The sequence below is a fragment of the Podarcis melisellensis genome (genome assembly GCF_964234715.1).
Source record: "Podarcis melisellensis genome assembly, chromosome: 5".
Taxonomy (NCBI): Eukaryota; Metazoa; Chordata; class Lepidosauria; order Squamata; family Lacertidae; genus Podarcis; species Podarcis melisellensis.
The window spans coordinates 34,121,635-34,145,373 of record NC_138537.1 but is presented as its reverse complement, the minus strand read 5'-3'; the positions used below and the strand labels follow the sequence as shown (position 1 = coordinate 34,145,373).

The 23,739-nt window shown below is 43.4% G+C and overlaps 1 protein-coding gene, 3 long non-coding RNA genes and 1 pseudogene across 6 annotated transcripts in view; 4 read left to right on the top strand and 1 right to left on the bottom strand.

Moving 5' to 3' along the window:
- Positions 1–16,020, bottom strand: part of LOC309369650 — a 31,679-nt gene extending 15,659 nt beyond the window's left edge. The window contains exon 1 of the long non-coding RNA XR_014168223.1: positions 15,900–16,020. This is a non-coding gene — a long non-coding RNA (uncharacterized lncRNA). The remainder of the gene's footprint in view (positions 1–15,899) is intronic.
- On the top strand, positions 430–8,012 carry LOC309369582 (G-protein coupled receptor 35-like). 2 transcript variants are annotated; one of them, XM_081910556.1, is made up of 3 exons: positions 430–847; positions 3,259–3,407; positions 5,661–8,012. In XM_081910556.1, the coding sequence occupies exon 3, from the start codon at positions 5,752–5,754 to the stop codon at positions 6,559–6,561; it is 810 nt and encodes a 269-aa protein (XP_081766682.1). In that variant the 5' UTR covers positions 430–847; positions 3,259–3,407; positions 5,661–5,751; the 3' UTR covers positions 6,562–8,012. The 2 variants fall into 2 exon arrangements, with proteins under 2 accessions (XP_081766682.1, XP_081766681.1); XM_081910555.1 differs by having other exon boundaries at positions 5,587–8,012.
- On the top strand, positions 8,162–9,616 carry LOC309369666. The gene is made up of 2 exons (XR_014168240.1): positions 8,162–9,134; positions 9,173–9,616. It is a non-coding gene; the product is annotated as an uncharacterized lncRNA (long non-coding RNA).
- A 3,661-nt stretch (positions 16,021–19,681) lies between the features above and the next one.
- Positions 19,682–20,329, top strand: LOC309369610 (small ribosomal subunit protein mS25 pseudogene; annotated as a pseudogene). The gene has a single exon. The product of its transcript is annotated as a small ribosomal subunit protein mS25 pseudogene (transcript).
- Positions 20,330–22,802: 2,473 nt separating this feature from the next.
- On the top strand, positions 22,803–23,202 carry LOC309369661. The gene is made up of 2 exons (XR_014168235.1): positions 22,803–22,993; positions 23,026–23,202. It is a non-coding gene; the product is annotated as an uncharacterized lncRNA (long non-coding RNA).
- Positions 23,203–23,739: the final 537 nt, after the last annotated feature.

Below are 23,739 nucleotides of genomic sequence, written 5' to 3'. Positions count from 1 at the left end.
ATACCCGTCCCCCCAGAAAAAAACACTGCATCTAGCACAAACAGAACAAAACACTGATCTGTACAAAATTTTATTCTGATTTGACGGTTCTCATTTGCCCGGTGTAGTGTGCTTTCTAGGTGCATTTAACAGTGTCCTCAAACAAACAGGTAAGTTAACAAATACCATCTAAACAAAAAAAATCCTTCCAGTAGCACCTTAAAGACCAACTAAGTTAGTTCTTGGTATGAGCTTTCGTGTGCATGCACACTTCTTCAGATACCTTTTTTATCTGAAGAAGTGTTCATGCACATGAAAGCTCATACCAAGAACTAACTTAGTTGGTCTTTAAGGTGCTACTGGAAGGATTTTTTTTGTTTTGACTATGGCAGACCAACACGGCTACCTATCTGTAACTAAATACCATCTAAGTGTGTTGCATTACACATGTTAGCTCAGCAGTAAATTTCATTACTTTTCAATGGGTCTTACTCTCCAGTAACGGGCAACAGGGATGCAGCAGAAAGTAAATGACAGAAAGAATGTTTGATGCCTGACGCAAGAGTGAAATGAAAAAACATTTCCGTCATGACTTAGAGAAGAGAAACTCTTCTAGAGTCATACCCATTGCTTCTAAGAAAACCACAAGCCAGCCTGTTATCATGCAAGATTTTGTACGCTTTAATACCACATATCCAACCACTCAGAGACTTCGGCGGTGAGAAAACGGTTTTACATCATAGAGACGAAGAGGCTATGCAAATAAGACAGCTAGTTTTTAAAAGGCACTGGCAATGGTGTTTTGTCCTTTCCTGATGCAAGCTCTACATTCAACTATAGAACAAGGTGTTTCCAACTTGTATACAAGGTTAGTGTATGTTATAATTAATTGGGTTCTATAGGACTATACTGAAATAGCAGGAACTTAATTAGTTTTATCCATATTTCTGCAGAAATATTTTCTGTGTAGCTTCCTGGTATAGTAACTCGCATAATTTCATGTATTTTGAGATTATGCTTCCAGTGCTGACAAAGCTCAACAGGGTAGCTAGGGCCTTGCATGTAAATAGTGCCAGGGTCAAGCCATGGCATCTTCAATTCGGGTAGGAGGTGATGAGAAAGACGTTTCTGTCTGAGTCCCTGGGAGCTGCTGCCAGTCAGAACAGACAATATTGGGATAGGTGGACAAATAGTCTGACCTGGTTTAAGGCAGCTTCCTATGTAAATCCAACTTGTCATTTACACACTAAGATTAAAACAAGTAGTCTTGGGGCACCTGAAAGGCTAACATATTTATTATGACATAAACTTTCCTGGACTATAAACATCAGGTGCATTTAGTGTTTTGCTGATACATAAATATCTTCTTCACCCTGTGCCAGAGATATGCAATGTGATGCCCTCCTGATATCGTTGGACTCCAGTGCCCATCAGCATCAGCGACCATGGCCAACGGTCAGGAATGATGGGATTTGTAGTCAAGCAGCATCAGGAGGGCATCTTCTTGGTGGCTGCTCCCAGACGTTCAATAGATTTTATAGTTTTATATATAGTATAGTTTTAATTCTATCAATGCTTCATTGTGTTTTAATTATTGTGTTTTTAGCAGTTCTTTTTTTTTATATCTGTAAACTGGTTTTAGTCCCATCAGGGAAAAAGGTGGGGTATAAATAAATATAATTATAATGTTGGCTACCCCTGCCCTACCTTTCTATGCTGAAGATCCTATATACTTTCCACTGAAATTTAGAGTTGGAAGCTAGTTAAATCTTACACTGGAAGTACCAACCAATAAGGGCTGTGACAGAATGAGTCTAGCCTTTTTCTATCTCTATGCTGTATAGTCAGGCTTTTTCACCATGTAGCCAAGTGCTGTCTAGTTTAGTGACAGTGGCTCTTTAGAATCTCAGACAGAGACTTTCCCCACTACCTGCCGCCTGATCAGAGACCCTGGTCTTTTGTGTATTTTCTTGGTATTTAAAATAAATCCTAAACCCTGGTCATCACAGTACTCACTATTCAAAATGAGGCACTCACTATAGTCCAACAGTCAATCCAGCAATTTGGATTAAGAACACTTAAATTGACTTTGAAACTTCCTATTATTTACATGATGTGTCTGGTTGTTGTAAATGAGGGCAAGAAAGCAGAATCATAGAAAAGATGGAAGGGACCCCAAGGGTAATGCTGTATTGTTTTTAACACTCGATTGGAAGCTGCCCAGAGTGGCTGGGGAAACTCAGCCAGATGGGCGGGGTATAAATAATATATTATTACTACTACTACTACTACTACTACTACTATTATTATTATTATTATTATTATTATTATTTAGCCTAACACCTTGCAATGCAGAAATCACAGCTAAATCATCCATGACAGTTGGCCATCCAACCTCTGCTTAAAAACCTCCAAGGAAGGAGAGATGTATCTGTGACACGTGTCAGCATTCTGACCAATGCAGGACTGCAATCACCCAGAGGCAGATTTTGGGAATGGTGACCGGTTCAATCACACTGGGTACAGAGCCTTGGAGGTGCGACAATTATGATTTAGAATGGAGTATGAGTGGCAGAGGAGCACCAAATTTCGGTGTCACAAAGCATGCTGCTGAAATTTGAGACCCGAAGATCTGCCACTTCATTCACATCGCAGTCTGGTTGAACTGATCCATTTTAAGCTCCATGTGTGGCAGTGGTTCAAATCTAGCAAAGTCCTAATGCTCGAGGCCAGAATGTTAGCACCCACAGAACCATTTACAGTAGATTCTTCTTTCTGTGGAAAATATGGCGAGAAATTACATTGATCAATGTGATGATTCAATATACAGTCATACCTCTTATTACGTTTGCTTCAGGTTACATCTTTTCAGGTTGCGTCCTGCGGTGACCCAGAATTACCAGAAAGGGTTACTTCCGGGTTTCGCCACTTGCGCATGCACAGACATGCAAAATGACATCATGCGCATGCGCAGAAGCGGCAAATCGTGACCCATGCATGCGCAGATGCGTTCCTTTCAGGTTGTGAACGGGGCTCCGGAATGGATTCCGTTTTCAACCAGAGGTACCACTGTAGATTAAATACTGAGGGAGGGAAATGGGGGGTAGATACAACAACAAAAGACCTGAAACGAGCACAAGAAATCAGAGGAGAACCTGGCAAGGTATGTTTAAGTTTCTGAAGCTTATCGCTTTGTGATAAAGAGCTGGGTTTCCCCTCTCCAGGAACTCTGCAAAATTTTACCTCAGATAGTACTAATGCTATGACATTTGCCTGCAGAGCTCTTGCTGAACTAGCATTCTGAAAAGTTGGAAGCATCAGAGAGAAGTGCTGCATCACCTATCAGATTAAATGTTTCCTATGGCATCCAGATAATCAAGGTTATGTTAGACTGAACATTTCCTTGTGGGCAACTGCAATCAGATAAGGTAGGTAAACATGCGTTCTTCTTTTACATTTTGCTCCACTGAAGGCTGAGCAAAAATATAAACTACATTTCTCACTTCATAATAATAATAATAATAATGTTATTAATTGCACCTGCCCATCTGTCTAGGGGCTGAATCTACACACAGGAAAAACATGATAAATAAGTTATAAATTAACAAAAGGAAAAAAACTCTATGTAAAATTGCATAGACAATGTTTTTAGCTCTACAGTGCCATCTGGTGTCGCATGTTTATGACACAGTTGTAGCATTGTAACACGAGTAATGTAGCTGAGTCCTGGGTTGCCCCAGCCATTTATAGCAGAATGATTGGGCATAAGATATTAGGGATGCTGGAAAGTTTCCCCTTCATAAACAGTTTAATAACAGGCTTCTGAATCAGATCAGACCATATATTTTTCATAACCTATTTTGCTTTGTTCTTGTTTTACTCCTACTTGCATTGTAGTGTATACATCTATGTACTGCGCAACTTTCATTAATACTAACATGTCCTGTTTTAGGAACTTCCCATACTTGAGGGTCAAACTAGACAATACGTATGACATGCATAAACTACAATCAAACCTCAGTCATCGAACATAATCTATTCTGGAAGCCTGTTCAGCTTCCGAAATTTTCGAAAACTGAGGTGCGGCTTCCGATTGGTTGCAGGAGCTTCCTGCACTCAAACGGAAGCCGCATCGGACGTTCAACTTCAGAAAAGCGTTTGAAAAGCAGAGCGTTTACTTCCGGGTTTTCGGCGCTCGGGAGCCGAAACGTTCCAAAATGGAGGCAGTTGGGATCCGAGGTTTAATTGTATCTCTCTACTCTTATAAACACACAAAGATACACACATACCAGCACCCACGACATACATTTAAAGTACTATAATAGCACTCTAATACTGTAGTTTGCTAAGAGTGCTGAGAGTTGTTAGGATACTGCTATTCGCCCTCACACAGGACGTGGGTGGCGCTGTGGGTTAAGCCACAGAGCCTAGGACTTGCCGATCAGAAGGTCGGTGGTTCGAATCCCAGCGATGGGGTGAGCTCCCGTTGCTCGGTCCCTGCTCCTGCCAACCTAGCAGTTCGAAAGCACCTCAAAGTGCAAGTAGATAAATAAGTACCACTCCGGCGGGAAGGTAAACGGTGTTTCCGTGCGCTGCTCTGGTTCGCCAGAAGCGGCTTGGTCATGCTGGCCACAAGACCCGGAAGCTGTACGCCTGCTCCCTCAGCCAATAAAGCGAGATGAGCGCCGCAACCGCAGAGTCGGTCATGACTGGACCTAATGGTCAGGGGTCCCTTTACCTTTACCTATTCGTCCTCACAGAGCTACAATTAGAGTTCCTTTGGAAAAACTGATTGTGAAACCATCCAGGGAATTGTAGGTGTGTGAGGGGAATAAAGTTCTCCTAACACAGTGTTTCTTCACTGTTGTTGGACTACAACTCCCATCGTTCCTGACCACTGGTCCTGCTAGCGAGGGATGACAGCAGCTGTAGTCCAACAACAGCTGGAGAGCCGAGCTGGAAAAACACTGTCCTAACAACTCTCAATACCTCTTTACATCTCCCATTATTATTCAGGGGAAGCCACGCCTGTAAAAAGTGGTATCATAGCAATTTAAATGTATGGTGCGGATGTGACAGAGACAAAGTCAGGCAACATCAGAGCAAGACTGGTGGAAACTGGAGGAAGGGACTGCCCAGAGGCTGAATGTCATTGCCACATTCAAAATCACTCTCACCAGCTGCTTTTTCTCGCCCATGGGGGGGGGGAATATGCAAAGTCACTGTATTTTTTCTCTGTGAAAGCAGAGAAATGATATGAGGGGGGAAGGAGTCAAGCAGTCAATCCTCTACTAAAACGGGCAGCCCCTTTCAGTAAAAAGACAAATCAAAACACAAAACAGTTCACACATCTCACAAGTATTATTTAGTCAGCTACAGGTGGAATTTTGGGACCATGGCACCTCACCCCAAAACTCCTTAGTTCAGTTGCCAGGCCCAGACACAGATCGTGAACCGCCCTGAGATCTACAGGTATACAAATTTGAATAATAATAATAATAGGAATGGATCTAAATAATCCAGGTGCTGTAGTTAGAACAAATAATCAAGCTTTAATTATCTCTGCATTCCATTTTTGCTACTTATTTTTAAAATATCTCTTTACAGAAAACTGTCATAATGGCGAACTGCAGCGGCAGGATTGAGCAGGGCATACTTACTTTTGAAATTATTCTTTACAGCCTACTCACCTTTTTCGGAGTCATATTTAATACAGTTGCCTTGTGGGTTTTCTGCTTCAAACTGGGCAAATGGACAGAGACCAGAGTTTACATGATCAATTTAGCCCTGGCAGACTACACGCTGGTCCTTATCCTACCATTCATCATGTACTTTCACTACAACAACTGGCCTGTGGATGACTTTTGCTCTGTCATATTCGGAATCAGCAGCATGAACATGCCAATGAGCATAGGCATCATCATGCTAATAGCGGTTGATCGGTACCTTGCAATCAAACATCCCCTGAAAGCCAAAGTAATCAGGTCTCCGTGGAAGGCAGCTCTTTTCTGCTTATTTATTTGGCTCTGTTGCTTGATTTATACAATCCTATTCAGTCTCTCGTTGAAAGGAGAGTTTTGTTTTTATAAACTTTCTAAGGAGAACGAATCTCTTACCCTGGTCAGATTAATCGTTTTCTTTTTCATACCACTGGTCATATTGTTGTTTTGTTCCATACAAGTCATCCGATGCCTCAGGAAGAAACATAATGCTGGTCCTCATGAAGAAAAGTTAACCCAGAAAGCCATCTGGGTGGTCTCAGTGAACTTGGCCACCTTCATTATATGCTTCCTGCCTTTCCACTTGAGTTTACTGTTTAGCTACTTAGCAAAAGCATTTGAAGTTGCTGACTGCAAGGTGTGGCAAGCCATCGCCAATACCATACACGCAACTGCGTTAATGACCAAGCTAAATTGTTGCTTGGATGCCATGTGCTATTACATGGTTGCTAAGGAATTCCAGGAAGCTGCAGCTCTCTTACCTCCCTTCAACGCAATGCAATCCAGGTCCAACTTAACTCAAGATTCACAGCTGCAAAGCAAAACACCCGAAAATTCACAACTGCAAAGTTTAAACAGCTGAAATCACAACCTCATGTTAAGATGCATCTCACCTTTGGAGCACTATGCCCAGTCAATTGAAACGTCGCCTTTCGGACGCCATGTCAAACGAAGCCCCACAGACTATTCAAGACCAGTAAACAAATTGGATATCACGTTAATTTTAGTTGATACATTTTAAACCGACGCTGGTCCCTTGAATTATCGCCGATGGAGATCAGTGTGCTGGTTTAACATCTCTTGCTGAAATGGCAGATTATGTTCTGGATCCATGCTTCTTACGGAAAGATACATATCCCTGTATCTAAGATGGTATTTTTCATGTTGAAATCCTGTCCTTATACTCAGGCCTTCCTCAGTTGAATTACTGCTTTTAGTTTGCAGCTGATACAGCTTACAATGATGGATTTGTATTATGCTTTGTAAGTTTGTTTTATGATTGATATACATTTGGTTGCAGAGTGCATATACTATATTAAGAGCTTTACCTTTTTAAAAAAATAAATGCTGGTTTTTGTACGATCTGCAATATAGTTTTTATATAGAAGCATTGCACAGTGGTTAGAATGTTGGACTAGAACTATGAGACCAGAGTTCAAATCCCCACTCTACTGTGAAGCTAATTTTCAGCCACTCACTGTCTCTCAGGCCCCCACTTGCTCTATACATTTAAAGCAGCATCATACACCTTTAAATATATATTACTTTGCCCAAAGGATCCTGGGAAGTGTAGTTTGTTAAGGGAGACCCCTATTCCCCCCACGAGACTACAATTCCCAAAATTCCCTGGGAAGAGGTATTGTTAAACCACTCTGAGAATTGTAACTGTGTGAGGGGAATAGGGGTCTCACAAGTGGCGCGGTGGTCTAAACCACTGAGCCTGGGGCTTGCCGATCAGAAGGTCGGCGGTTTGAATCCCCGTGATGGGGTGAGCTCCCATTGCTCGGTCCCAGCTCCTGCCAACCTAGGAGTTCGAAAGCACATCAAAGTGCAAGTAGATAAATAGGTACCACTCTGGTGGGAAGGTAAATGGCATTTCTGTGCGCTGCTCTGGTTTCGCCAGAAGTGGCTTAGTCATGCTGGCCACATGACCTGGAAAAACTGTCTGCGGACAAACGTCGGCTTCCTCGGCCAGTAAAGTGAGATGAGCGCCGCAACCCCAGAGTCATTCGTGACTGGACTTAACTGTCAGGGATCCTTTACCTTTACTTTTTCACAACTCTCAACACCCTTAACAAACTACACTTCCCAGGATACTTTGCGGGGGGGAGCATGGCTGTTTAAACTGGCATGATGATACTGCTTCAAATGTATAGTGCAAATGAGGCCTCAGTCTAACCTACCTCACAGGGACGTTGTGCGGATAAAATTGGGAAAGGCAAAAGTTTGATTGCAAAATTGAGCTCTTTGGGGTCAAGGTGAGATATAAATATAACACATAAATACATTTCTTTTTTATACACAAAAAGGAATTGTCTCTAAGAAAGAAATGCACTTAATTTTTTCAGTTAAAGGGTCAATTCATTACACACACACAGCTTTTTTCTAAAAAAATGTTTAGGGGTACTCTCATTTTGACTCAAGAAAATCACCATTTAATAGTTCAAATCGGGGAAAATAAACACAATAAATGGACAAAAGTAAAAAGATTGACAAAATGTTTAGGGGTATGTGTACCCCTGCGTACCCCCAGAAAAAAGCACTCTCTGTCTGTGTGTGTGTGTTTTAATATACAAATAGTGATGTGCTTATTCTAGAAGGTTATTTAGAAATGCACATATTATTTGCATAACATACATGGTTATTCTCCTGCTAATGTTAAGTCTTGAAGCACAGTTCCTGGCAGCCAGGCTACAGGATAACCACAAGCCTGGCAGACTGAGCTATGTGGTTTAAGGGTGCTATCATGCTGCCAAGCTTGGATTGCACCTTGATAGCTATTCTCAGAAACAGAAGTAGGACCTTCCATATGCAGTGAACACAGGAAGCTGCCCTGCACAGAGTCAGACCATTGCTCCACCCAGCTCCATATTGTCTCCACTGAGTAGCAGTGGCTCTCTCAGGGTTCAGACAGAGGGTTTCTCCCAGTCTTACCTGCCAGGGATTCTACCTGGGACCTTTGCATGCAAAGCAGATGTTCTACTACTGAGCTGCAGCTCAAATGCTCTTGTTCAGGGTTCTTGCTAGCCTTTTCAGCAGACTGCATCTAGTTCCTTCCCTCTCCCCTGGTTTCCATCTCCCCTCCCACCTTCCAGCAGCCAGTCCGCATTCTGTGACCAGGAAGCATGGACACAGGGCTGCTTGGGCTGTTTAGGGGGGGGGGGTTAGTGGGTGTACGTCTACAACCCTTAGGGTTCCCCCAAACATCTTGATAGCAAAACCACCCTCCTGTGTGTGGACGATGCCATTCTGGCTGCATAACTTAGAAAATGAGTTCATCAGTAATATGTAGGACAACTGGTACCTGCTGCAACAAAATGTTGCAGATGGCAAGTGCTCCTGTTCAGGTTTCCAGCCACTCCCCATCATCCCATTTCTCCTCCTTCTTGTCCCCCCAGCAGAGGCACCAGTTTGCAAGGGGGGCTTCAATGGCTGGTGACTTCACTTCAACCCGCTTTCCCCTACCGCGGCAGGAGTAGGAGGGGAAGGAGCCAGCCACTGGAACTGTCCTGCAATCAGCTCCATGTTTTTTGAATATTGGGGGACCCAGCTCCTACTCCAAAAATATAGGGGGGCCAAAATGGCTCAACCCCCAGGAGCTGGCGCTCCTGCCCCCCCCCCCCGGCGTTTCATTTTCCCCTCCAGCAGTCGATCAATGTCGTCTACCCACTGAACATACCGTACCTTTCCGTGTTTAATATGAGGTTTTTTTATTAAGAAATTATGTTAAAATTAGGGGGTCATCTTATACACGGATAGTGTATAGGGGTGTGTGGGATTGGTTCCTTTCGTGAGCTGGATATTATCAGCGGCTATTGTGCATGTTGTTGGTGGGACAGACGATCAGTGGCTTTTGCAACGTGTGCGAGTGTCAGCATCAGTTAGGCAGGTGAGCGATTTTCGGCAATCCCTCCCCCCACCAACAACTCTGCTCAACAACTCTGCTCCACCCCCAAAAAGCTCAACAAGTATGTGCACTCCTCCCCCAAAATAGCTCAACAACTCTTAGCAATCTCCCCCCATTTTCTTAATTTGGAGTCCCTCAAAATAGGGGATGTCTTATACATGGAAAAATATGGTGCCCAGTCCTTACCAAGTTGCTTGTTTTTGTTTTTAAAAGCACCCTTTGGGGTTCCAACCCCCCAATAAAAATGTTTTTGTACTTCTGCAAAGAGACGGCAGGAGGCTTGTATGACATTTCTCTGCGGATCCCATAGCCGAAAAAGATGAGCACCTTATTGTGAATGAAAACAGTTCACTCTGTTCCTATCTGTATTCCCCATTCTACACCCCTTCTCTTATAGATGTTTACTTTTCCTTGAAATATATTTCAATACTTAATCGGGGTCATGTGAACAATTAAGTATTTGCTGTGATGGATTTTTTTATTGGATTCAGCTGAGTCGTAGTAATCAATGGTGTGCTCTGAGAATAAGGTGCTCTCAGAAATGTGTGCCGGAAACAAAGCCATGGTTTAAAAGATGGGAGATCTCCGACATGTCTCGTCAGCGTTGCAGAGTTTCATTGCAAGCACACTGCTTCAGCCACAGATTGCCATGGGGAAATGTGGAGGGCACCAAGTGAAACCACGTTTCCAATTGCATCCAGCTAATCAGGCCTGCTGCTGTACTGCATCACAGTTCAATTTACTAACTATATAAAGGACAACAAGCAAATAACCAAGTGATGTGTCTCCATAAATAGTTCGTTGAGAGAAGGGGTGGTTCTGGTCCCATTGAAAGAGGTTATTAGATCCTCTCCCTAGACCCAGGTGGTTGTAGAAAGTGGCAGTCATTTGCATAGCTGTCAACTTTTCCCTTTTCTTGCGAGGAATCCTATTCGGAAAATAAGGGAATTTCCCTTTTAAAAAGGGAAACATTGACAGCTATGGCCATTTGCCACCATCCCTTTTTGTTTGTTTGTTTCAAAGGATGACAAGGGGATGCATTTTCCTTCAAGAATCAGGCATTTCGTCCTCCTGAGTTTACTGTTGGTTTTTGAGCTTCAATTGTTATTTATTTTACTGCGGCTAGTTTTACTGCTGTTTTGTAAGACGGTGTTTTCGAAAGCTTTACACTTAAAACAAACAAAAAGAACCACTTTGGGCGTATGTGCCTTGAAACAACTAATCACGAACATGTGTTAAAACGTATTAAATAAACAATTTAATATACACTTTGACTCTCTTCAATCCTGTTTACTGCCTCTGAAGACAGAAAAGAATGATAAATGGGATGTGTATATTCAGCTGCTTGCCGGTCACTTTTGCTTGCTGGTGTGAACTACCTCAGGGATAAAATGAAGGCAAGGGGAAGACCATGTAACATGACACTGAGCTCCTTGGAAGGACAGTACAAAAATGCAATAACAAATATCTGCACTGTACACACAAGTAAATACAAGAGCAATTTAAATATGCTTTAATGTGCGAAAACACCCTGAAAGTTGAATTTTATGCACTTACCTGAGAATAAGTGCTAATGAACACAATGAGACTTACTTCTTAATAAAGACGCATAGGTTTGTGTTACAGATAGGTAGCCGTGTTGGTCTGCCATAGTCAAAACAAAAAAAATTCCTTCCAGTAGCACCTTAAAGACCAACTAAGTTAGTTCTTGGTATGAGCTTTCGTGTGCATGCACACTTCTTCAGATACACAGTTGATGGACTTCCATTTCATGCGGCTCAATGTGGTGCCTTCCATAGTATCTGAAGAAGTGTATCTGAAGAAGTGTGCATGCACACGAAAGCTCATACCAAGAACTAACTTAGTTGGTCTCTAAGGTGCTACTGGAAGGAAATTTTTTTGTTTAGGTTTGTGTTGTTAGCGAATGATTCTGTTGGGCTGTATGTGTTGCTGAAGTGAACGGGGATCTAGCAACACCAACCAGTTTACAATCAAATCAAAACATATTGATCAACCAAAATAAAGGCAGTAGCCAAAAAAATGAACAAACAGATTTCAGCAAGCAAGCAAAAGTAGCAAGAACAGCACATGTAATAAAACACATATAATACATAAAACAGGCATGCACCTACAGAAGTTTGTTTTTTTTTACAATTGAGCAGTATATAAATTTTTATGAAATTAATTAAATGATTAAGTATAGAAATACACGGGGTTACATCATACGCTTGAGTTTATTATGCCAAGCTTAGACTTCTTCTTTGGTGCAACAGGAAATGCAATTAAAGCTAAGCTATAACCCAACAGAGACTCAGTTCCAAGACATTGTAGTTAGCAGGAAGTCAGCCAACCACACTTCAGAGAAGAAAGCTCTTAAGCACTAGAAGCCTGCAGCTTGCTAACTTCCACTTTGGGATCCTGATTCCTGGCCAGTATTAAATTGAAGATACCTTTTGAATGCTGGAAAAAAATATTTTCTTTCAAGGATTTATTGTCGGCTTTATTTACTTCTCTACTCTTCCTCCAGCTTCGTTATTGCTAGTTCACCACAAAGAATAATAGAATTGTAGAGTTGGGACCAAGGGGGTCATTTCGTCCAGCCCCCTGCAATGCAGGAAAAATTCGGCTACATGGGTCTCGAACCCACGACCCTCCCATTAAGAATCTCATGCTCTTCTGACTGAACTATCCGTGAGCCTGTTGGTGTTAGTGGCTACAGAAAAAGGAGTAATCACACAGGTGACTGACCTTGGATCACTAGCAGCCAAGCCTTATTTCAAGATTGGGTAAGGGGAAAAGAGAATCTGGAAGAACTTTTCTATTATTATTCATATAAAAAAAAGGCCTTGAAGAGAGATGTCTGGAACAGGAAGCAACCCTTACAGTTCTCCATTCCTTTTGTGTGGTTGAGACATCATAGGCTGTTGTCATCCACGCAAAAATGTGTGAACAAGTTCTTTTTAAAATACAGTACATGGGTCTGGATTCAACTAGCAGGTCCCACTAGCCACACAAGGCCTTCTGAGAGCCAGTGTGGTGTAGTGGTTAAGAGCGGTAGTCTCGTAATCTGGGGAACCGGGTTCACGTCTCCGCTCCTCCACATGCAGCTGCTGGGTGACCTTGGGCCAGTCACACTTCTCTGAAGTCTCTCAGCCCCACTCACCTCACAGAGTGTTTGTTGTGGGGGAAGAAAGGAAAGGAGAATGTTAGCCGCTTTGAGACTCCTTAAAGTGAGTGAAAGGCAGAATATCAAATCCAAACTCTTCTTCTTCTGCTGGCACAATGGGACTTCCCACCCTGTCCTCCTCATGCGTACACACACACACACACACACACACACCATTGCCTCTGGGAGGATTGTTCCACTGTGTATGCAATCTCAAAGCTACAGTGGTACCTCAGTTAAGAACTTAATTCGTTCTGGAGGTCCGTTCTTAACCTGAAACTGTTCTTAACCTGAGGTACCACTTTAGCTAATGGGGCCTCCCACTGCCACCGCACGCTTTCTGTTCTCATCCTGAAGCAAAGTTCTTAACCCGAGGTACTATTTCTGGGTTGGCGGAGTCTGTAACCTGAAGCGTCTGTAACTCGAGGTGCCACTGTACATTGAATGCCTCCCATGATTAGCTAGTTCATAGCATCATAGAATTATAGAGCTGAAAGGGATCATGAGGATCATTAGTCTAACACCTCATGCAATGCGGGAATCTTTTGCCCAGTGTGGGTCTCAAGCCCACAACCATGGGATTAAGAATCTCATGCTCCTAGTTACTATTTATATTTATTAGTTGCTTTATAAAATACATACTGTTAAGTTGTGGGGGAACATATCAGACGACACAGCGATTCTTCCAAAGCAGCTCTTTATTTGTAAGCTGGAACAGAACTAACTGAGGAGCTCAGTCAGCCTGCTTATATAAAGCTCCAGAACAATGTAACTGTTGCCATTTTCTAAAACTATCCAATCACTGAACGTCACTTTCGGTCCTTCATTTGCATACAAACTATCCAATCACTGAACGTCACTTTCGATCCTTCTTTTGCACAACTATCTACAGTATCCCCCTGCTGGCCCAGGGTGAGAACTTCAGTACATAACACATACGTTAGCTAACCTACAATAAGGTGCATTTTATCAATGCCACAAGGATTCAGATGACCAGTTTTGTTCAGTTTTGTGATGGCTCGCTGTCGCCATTTCATCTACGGTAGTTAAGACAGAAATAATGAATCAGCTCCTGCTCACCTGCCAATCCCATCCAAAGCTGTTGGATTACTTGTGCTGGCGCTACATTTATATGGCCACTCAGGTGAAATTCAGCTCCTCCTTCCCATCCATCCACCAGCTCTGTCATATCCAGGGCTGCCCAAGACACCCTGCTGCCTGAGGTGAACCAAAAAAATAGTGTGCACCACTGGGAACTGTAGTTTATTAAGGGTGCTGGGTCAGAGCATGGATAGGGAATATCAAGCCTCTCTGCTGGGGCTCAGACCTTCTTTGCACCCCCCTTATGATGGTAGTGGAAGAGCATTCCTCTTTCTCCCTTCCCTCTCCCCCCGCCTCCCAAAAAACATGCCTCCACTTTCGATTCTGCAGACTGACGTCTCTCTTGCATTTGTGCCATAGCTTACTGGCTGCAGACTGAAGCTGTTCTCTTGCAAAGCTGGGAACCTGCCTGTTAAGTTGTGGGTAAACATATCAGACGACACAGCGATTCTTCAAACAGCTCTTGTTTATTCACAGGCCAGAACAGAACTGAACTGAAGGGTTCAGCAAGCCTGCTTATATAGAGCTCCACTAGAACGCAACAGTAACCATTTTCTATAACTATCCAATCACTGAACGTCACTTTCGATCCCTTATTTGCATATGTGGACCTGAACTATCTACAGTATCCCCCCTGCGGGCCCAGGGTGAGAACTTCAGTACATAACACTGCCCATCAGGAGAAAACTGCACACATAGGTAGAATGGAACTTGCTCAGAGCCAGGGGTGCCAACTTCAATAAAATATTGGAGTGGTCCCCTCCCACATAATCAATCTCATGACATGGTGCGCACACACCATTTGAATGGCAGTGCCCATCAACTTTTAGAGAAACACCCCAAAAAATATTTTATTGGGGGGAGGTCCAAAGTCCCCTTGGCCCCCTAGGAGTTGGCTCCTTTGACCGGGACTCTGTGGGTTAGTGGAAGGGAAAGGAAGGGAAATGAATATGGCATGAAATGGGAAGGAGAAATGTCATGGTGAAGCAAGGGGCACTAAATGGAGCAGTGGCGTAGCGTGGGGGTGCAGGGGGGCCGGCCGCACCAGGCGCAACATCTGGGGGTTAGGGTTAGGGGGCGCAAATCCATGGGTTAGGGGGTGCAAATCCACGGGTTAGGGGGTGCAAATTACTTGCCTTGCCCCGGGTGCTGACAACCCACGCTACTCCACTGAAATGGAGAAGGAAAATTGGGGGATCGGGCAAGAGGAGAGGGAAAGCAGGGAAGTCAAAAAGCAAGTAGGATGAACTGGAGGGAATGCAGGGAAGCCAGGAAGCAAGGAGAATATTTTTTATTTATTTCTTTACTTACTTCTTATCTGCCCTTCACCCTAAGGTCCCAGTGCAGCTTTGCAGCATTAAAAACAATATTAAGACAGTTTGGACTAGATGGGCTATTGCTCATGGGTAGGTAAACTAAGGCCCAGGGACTGGATCCGGCCCGCAGACGGTCTGGGAATCAGTGTGTTTTTACATGAGTAGAATGTGTCCTTTTATTTAAAATGCACCACTGGGTTATTTGTGGGGCATAGGAATTAGTTGATTTCCCCCCAAAAAAATATGGTCCGGCCCCCCACAAGGTCTGAGGGACAGGGGACTGGCCCCCTGCTGAAAAAGTTTGCTGACCCCTGGGCTATTGGCTTGATCCAGCAGACTGTTCTTATGTTCTTAGTGAGATACTGCACTGTATTTTGCAACAGACCACACGACTTCGAATGCATTTCCTTGACTAAGCATTATTTAACAACAGAAAAACAGCAGATGACTTATTAGTCATGGAAAAAATTGTGTTTGCAGAAAAGCCTATATACACGTAAATAGATAAAGATCTAACCGACAAAGATACAGTCTTAAAATTTTCCCACTGTGCCTACGAATTCTGAGAAAACTAACTTCAAAATTAAAATACTAAACTTTTCAAGATATGATTTCAAGACAACTTTTCAAGAGCGGAACAGCTGGTTCACAGGAAAAACAGGCTGTGAGAACAAGATTTTCAAAAGAAGAGGCTGAGTAGCCAGACTTACCACACTGAGTTGAAAAGAAAACAAACCTACGGCAAGGATACTCCAAAAGATCAAAAGATCCCAGACTTGTTCAAGTGGACTACTTGGAACTCTTGAGTGGTAAGTTCTGCTGTGTGGAGACATTGTCTTTGTGTGTTTAATCTGATAGTTCTCTCTGCTGCAGCTGATCACCACACAGATTTGCAAAGTCTTTGCTTCCAGGGTTCACATCTGCCTATTTCTTTAACAGCCACCAGATTAGAAGCAAAGACTGAGTTTACACAGCAGTGGATTGCAGCCTGCCCAAAAGGTTGTCCTCAGGCTTTTCAGCAGGCTAGAATCCACTACTGTCTGTAAACTCAGGCTTTTCTTTCTAATCTAGCAGCTGTTAAAAATATGCAGTTGGGAAGCAAATAGTGTGAAAATCAAAAATATGGGTGGCTTGTTTATCTCCCCCCTTTTAATCTCATGATGGGACAAGTTTCTCCATTTGTGAGATGGTGAAGTCCTTAAACAAGACTCTGCAAGGCCAACCTTACACATTATTTGTTATGTTCATAATTTATATGCTATCTTGTTATTCTAATTTAATTGTTAGATAAGGACAATCACTTTGCATAGTGGGAATAGAACAGAATATTCTAATAGATGCTCATTCATTGGTTTCAAAACTGGCAAACAATGGTTGGCTGCAGTGTTATGGACCAGCTGTAGTTTCCAAACTGTCTGCAGAGTAGCCGAAGTTTGAAGTTACCAGGGCATGGATCACTGTGACTAGTCTCCCTCTGTCTACAGTCAGCACATCAGCCTCAGCGGATAGAAAGTCCTTTGTGACACCAAATCTAGTTGAGTTTCAAGAGATTGTCATACAGGGCTCCTTGACTACATTATAGTGGCAACATGATTATAACTGTAAACTGTGTTGGCACTAACTCCGTGCAGTTAGCTCCAAGTATGATTGCAGACCCTTCTGGTTCAGGCTGGTTATCATAGGTGCCAACTCCCTGGGGCCCTAGGTGCCAGAGCACCCACAAAATTCCCTATGAATAATAATAATAATAATTTATTATTTGTACCCCGCCCATCTGGCTGGGTCTCCCCAGCCACACTGGGCGGCTTCCATAGAAACCAAAAAAACACTAAAATATCATATATTAAAAACTTCCTTGAACAGGGCTGCCTTAAGATGTCTTCTGAATGTCAGGTAGTTGTTTATCGTTTTGACATCTGATGGGAGGGTGTTCCACAGGGCAGGCGCCACTACCAAGAAGGCCCTCTGCCTGGTTCCCTGTAGCTTTGCTTCTGGCAATGAGGAAACCGCCAGAAGGCCCTCGGCGCTGGACCTCAGCGTCCGGGCAGAATGATGAGGGTGGAGACGCTCTTTCAGGTATACAGGGCCGAGGCCGTTTAGGGCTTTAGAGGTCAACACCAGCACTTTGAATTGTGCTCGGAAACGTACTGGGAGCCAGTGTAGGTCTTTCAATACCGGTGTTATGTGGTCTCGGCAGCCGCCCCCAGTCACCAGTCTAGCTGCCACATTCTGGATTAGTTGTAGTTTCCGAGTCACCTTCAAAGGTAGCCCAACGTAGAGCGCGTTGCAGTAGTCCAAGCGGGAGATAACTAGAGCATGCACCACTCTGGCGAGACAGTCCGCAGGCAGATAGGGTCTCAGCCTGCGTACCAGATGGGGATGGTAGACAGCTGCCCTGGACACAGAATTGACCTGCGCCTCCATGGACAGCTGTGAGTCCAAAATGACTCCCAGGCTGAAGGGGCCGGGCACTCACAAATTTCAGTGCCAGGGCCATGCACGCTGTATGGCACCGACAGTCCCGGGCACCTATGGTTGCGGAGCCAAGCTGGCACTCCTGCTAGTTATAACCATGCCAGGGGGGAAAGAGATACCCAGTTATATTTATAATTGATCAGGACTACATGGGTATCTACTGCTATATGAGAATAAATAATACTGACATACTTTTATGGGGCTGCTGTCATAATTTATATGACAGTGCTGCTTACATAGTTAAATAAGCGTACATATTTAAATAAGCAAAATATTTGGAATGCAAAACCCTGTAGAAGTATGAAAGATTATTATTAACAGCTTGAATGCTGGCATTACAGAAATATTATTGTTAATGTTATTTAGAAAATTTGTACACTTCCTTTCATCTGTAGATCCCAGGGTGGATCACAGTGGTACCTCGGGTTAAGTATTTAATTCATTTTGGAGGTCTGTTCTTAACCTGAAACTGTTCTTAACCTGAAACACCACTTTAGCTAATGGGGCCTCCCGCTACCACTGCACCGCTACTGCACGATTTCTGTTCTTATCCTGAAGCAAAGTACTTAACCCGAGGTAATATTTCTGGGTTAGTGGAGTCTGTAACCTGAAGCGTATGTAACCCAAGGTACCACTGTACAAGATAAAAACACAATAAAAATGACAACAACCCAATAACCCCACTCCCCACACCTGTTCCCACTAACACATCCCAAAGTGCACAGGATGTTAAACAGCCAAAGGCCCTGTTGAAGAGGAACATTTTTGCCTGGCCACTAAAGGTATATAATAACTATAGCATGTTTCTTTTACAGCACCGGTGTGGAAATGACCCAAGAAGTGAGTCAGGAATTGAACTGCAACACCACTAGCAGTCAAGAGATATTTCTCACTCAAGCACTTATTTATATCCCCATTTTCTGCTTTGGAGTCATCCTGAATGCCTTGGCCTTGAAGATATTCTGTTGCACTCTGAGCAAGTGGACTGAAACGAGAGTATACATGACCAACTTAGCCATTGCAGATTTTTTGTTGCTTTTTACTTTGCCTTTCAAGATGGCTTATAAGACAATCAATGTGACTACACTGTGTTTGGCCTTTGAGTCTGCATACTTCATTAACAGGTATATGAGCATCTTCCTTATCACCATCACAGCAGTTGATCGATACATTGCCATAAAATATCCCCTCAAAGCAAGGCATATACGGTCCCCTCTGAAGTCAGCTGTTATCTCTGGGTTTCTCTGGGCCTTGATGATCAGCATTGGATATGTAACTAAAAAATATGAGAAACGAGCTTCATCAGGGACTTGCTTTAGAAGGATTTCCAGAGAACCATCAATGTATGTCTTTGCATCTGTCATTTGGGGATTTTTTATACCCTTAACTATTTTTAGTTTCTGTTCCATTCAAATCACAAAGAAACTCGTGAAGAAGAAGAAAACAAACCCATATGAAGAAAAGCGCATCCAGAAAGCAATCAATATCATTTTTGCAAATATGAGCATATTTGTCATATGCTTCTTACCTATTCATCTTGCATACTTAATTCGGTCCATAGCTGACTTCGCTGAGGCCAGCTGCACTCAGATAGAAAAAATTGACAACTTTACAAACCTTGCAGGAATTATTGCCAACACCAACTGCTGTTTGGATGCCATTTGCTATTACTTTGTGAACAAGGAATTCCAGGAAGCTTCCATGAAACTAAAAACCAAATATCTAACGCAACAGAAACAAGGCATTGAAGATCAAGACCTAAAGACTGCATGCCCAGATATACGTAATGGTGACAAGTGCACTACCACTCAAAATGCTGTTTTTTCTGTCCCCCAGAAAAGTGCTCCAACAAATAATGTGCCATTATTACTGCTTCAATGCAGCTCTTCTCAATTACTTCTCAATACAGTGGTACCTCGCTCCCACCCAGGTGGGTCAGAGCAAGGAAGTTGCGCCGCCAACATGTGCAGCTGCCCTTGGCTACACGGTGTGCGCGGGGCTGCCGGCTGCCGCCGCCATGCCGATGAAGAGCTGGTTTCCCATCTGCAGGATGCTGCAGTACCTGAGCCAGGGCAACATCATCTTCAAGGGCGCCATGAAGGTGATGACGGTGAACTACAACACGAGGGGGCCTCTCAGCAAAGGAGCCAGAAAATTTGTGTTTTTCAACATACCCCAGATTCAGTACAAAAACCCTTGGCTTCAGATTGTGATGTTTAAGAACATGACACCATCACCATTCTTAAAATTCTATTTAGATACTGGAGAGCAAGTCCTGGTTGATGTGGAAGAGAAGACTAACAAAGAGATCGCAGAACATGTTAAGAAATTTCTTGGTAAAAGCGAGGAGACACCACAGGGAGAAGCACAAGAGAAAATGAAGCTACGGCATCCCACAACATTTGGCCTCAAAAAGTACCACTTGCGGCAATGTATGTGTGAAATTGGAGGCCAAATTCCCTGCCCTGGTAAAGTGCCATTACCAAAGGAGATGACTGGGAAATATAAAACTGCCATGAAAGAGAGTGCTGCTTCCTAAGCCAACTTTCTACAGTAAGGAGTAAAGCATTCAGACTGACAAAAAAGTGGGCATCTTAACACTGATGACAACATATTGATCTTTTTACAAACCACCATTTAAGTAACAGAAAAATATCTGGACTTACTTTAAACGAGTAAGGATAAATCTTTTAAATAAATTCTGGAATTAAAAAAAATAAATACAGTGGTACCTCTAGTTAAGAACTTAATTCATTCCGGAGGTCCGTTCTTAACCCGAAACTGTTCTTAACCTGAGGTACCACTTTAGCTAATGGGGCCTCCCGCTGCTGCCATCGCCTGATTTCTGTCCTCATCCTGAAGCAAAGTTCTTAACCCGAGGTACTATTTTTGGGTTAGCGGAGTCTGTAACCTGAAGCGTCTGTAACATGAAGCGTCTGTAACCCGAGGTACCACTGTACTGATAAAGTTGTGTGACCTCCACCAGCAGGGAATTCATGTGTGGGGTGCAATGTCTCTATACACAGAACACACCGTGCATCTCCTCAGAGGTCCCTCAGATATGGCATTATCCCTGCATAGAAACTTGGTCCATCTTAATAGCCAGTGTGTTTGTAAGTAGGCTAGTGGGTCATGAGCTATCTCAAACAAACACAAGGCACTTTGTCTCCAAAGGGTGCCAGCTTGGTTGCAATGCAAGCTGACTGACTCAATCAGCAGGCTCCTGGCTTACACTATCAGCTAACATCCCCACTGCCTAACTGGTTCCAAAAAAACCTTTTAAAATTCACATGTCAAGACTGTGACCTTCATTCTAAGCAACTTGTCTCATGGGGAAAGACTTTGTTTCTGCCCTATATTATTTTACTAGCTCTTCTGAAAGGAACTGCCACCCTCTTTCAGAATTGGACCTCTTGTCCCTTGCATTACCAGCAGTAACTGTTATTTTACTCTATCCGAATGCCAAAGCAATAAGTGAAGGATAAAAAAGGTAAAGGACCGCTGACAGTTAAGTCCAGTCGCAAACGACTCTGGGGTTGCAGTGCTCATCTCGCTGGCCTTCTGATCGGCAAGCCCTAGGCTCAGTGGTTTAGACCACAGCACCACCTGCGTCCCTAGGTGAAGGATAGCAGATGTTTATTATAGCTTGATTATGGACTCAATAAGCAATGATTTCATCCCTCAGAACAACAATTGACAGGCTCCTAAGAGCAGCCCGTACGCAGAGCTTTTGCCTGTCTCCGTTGACGCGTTTCCAAGCCCCTTTAATATGTTGCAAACATTAACATTCTGAGACTAGACTGCAGTGCCGCTTTAAGAAATAGCGACCTTGAAGCCCTACCCCAAGCCGTCCGCATCTAAAAAATGAGCCACCTTTTCAACAGGTGTCCGAACACTAGCTAAGATTTTTCTTTTTTCTTATTCGTTGCATTTGTATACTGTCTTTTTGCCAAGGCACCCAAGGTGGTTTACAGTTTATAAGGACTGGAAAAAAAATGATAGAACAGGCGAGGGAGAAGTCCAAATGGAGAATGCGCTGGTGCTGTGTTTGCCTGTGTCCCTCAGTCTCCACTTCCTCCCACAGGGCAGAGGTAGTCCATCTAACTATGTAGAGATTAATTAGTATAGTAAGACCGTACTTTCACCAAAGGTTGTAGCAAATAACCCTAGCTTACATAGTGGGATGAAGAACCAGCAGTCTGTAGACTGGAAGTGGCCTATGGAGCCTCCTCAACCAGCATACAACCGGCCCACCCCCATTCCCTCTATGAAGGTTTTAGGCTGAAAAAGCCCCTCCAGGAGTCAATAGGAAGCCATTTTCAAGTTGAATTATGGCACTGGGGAACATTTACAGGGGATTGCAACTGAGGAGGTTGACCACAGTGGTTCAGTTAGGCATGAAAATAGCAGGCCCTCCAAGTGTCTCAGATTTTCCAGGGACAGGCCTGGATTTACAGAAGCCATCCTGGTTTCTGATTTGATTCCAGAATGTCCTGCTTTTCCTTACGATGGTCCTATTTTCATCAGAGAAATGTTGGAAAGTATGGAATTATGTGACCGCCGAACCAAAGAGATAAGTAACTATACAATCTTTAGAAGACATCTGAAGGCAGCCCTGTATGGGGAACTTTTTAAATGTTAAATGTTTTTATATATGTTGGAAGCCGCCCAGAGTGGCTGGGGCAACCCAGTCAGATGGGTGGAGTATAAATAATAAAATTATTAGTATTATTATGAACTAGGACGTCCCTATTTTCACTGGGAAAATGTTGGAGGGTTTGAAATAGTCGTGTGTGTGTGTGTGTGTGTGTGTGTGTGTGTGTGTGTGTGTGAACTGCACTTCAGTTCATAAATGTCCATGCCACAGTATATTTGTCAGTTTTTAAGTTGCCACATACCTCCTCGTTTAGTTGTCATTCAGTGTTTGTGGGAAATTCCACTTTTATTTTTAGCATCACTTGGTTTCAGTTGTACCCACACATTTAACTCTTTGTTCTCTTCAACACTTTGGTCTCAAGAGAAAAATATCACGTTTATAAGGGGATGGAAAACCGATGGCTCACTGAATGTTGTTGGAATACAACTCCGATCACCCCAGACTATAAGCCATGCTAGCTGGGGATGATGGAAGTTGGTACCTCAGGTAATGAACTTAATTCGCGCCGGAGGTCTGTTCTTAACCCGAAACCGTTCTTAACCTGAGGCACGCTTTCGCTAATGGGGCCTCCTGCTCCTGCCACACCACCACCGCGCAATTTCCGTTCTCATCCTGGGGCAAAGTTCTCAACCCGAGGTACTACTTTCGGGTTAGCGGAGTTTGTAACCCAAAGTGTTTGTAACTCAAAGCGTTTGTAACCCAAGGTACCACTGTACCTGTCTATCTCCCATACAGCTATTTGCTTGCAACCAAAAAGGGCACGTTATCTAAGCATTATCAATGCATAATTACAGCTAGGGATTTCTTGTGTACTGTAGCCTTTCTCTTTCATGTTTTAGTTTAAATGTTATTACAAACAATAAACATAAACCTAGCAATAACTATATTTGCTTCTGCTGTTGTAAATCACTTCTTTATTTTTTTTTTAAACACAAGTTTTTCTGAGGGGTAGAGCATCACTGTCAGCAGTTAACTGCTTGGTGTAAAGTTTTTTGTTTTGTTTTGCACTGGTTTTTTGTTTTGCACTTTGGGGGCACTGTTTGTGTGGACAGGCGGAGTCCCCAGATCCCGCGCGGCCCCCCCCCCGTCATGTGGAATAACGACTCAAGACAACGTGCTATGGGATTAAATTGGCCCCAACTTTATTAAATTTCAAATGTGGGTAGACCTTGGCTCAGGCATTGGGCGTTCTCCCTCCCCAGTCCCCAGCCGGGGACCTAGGGAGCATCAGGGTTATCCAGTGTGGGGGGGGGATGGGCCGGCTCTGGAGAACATATGTTCAAGCAGAGATAGCCGCCCCCGTTACGCCGCCGCCGCAGGGGAGAGCAATAACGACCTTTCGGCGTACGGTCAAAGCCTCCCTTCAGAAACCCCTTTAACGGGGAACCCTGGTATCGCCGCCACAAAGAGAAAGATGG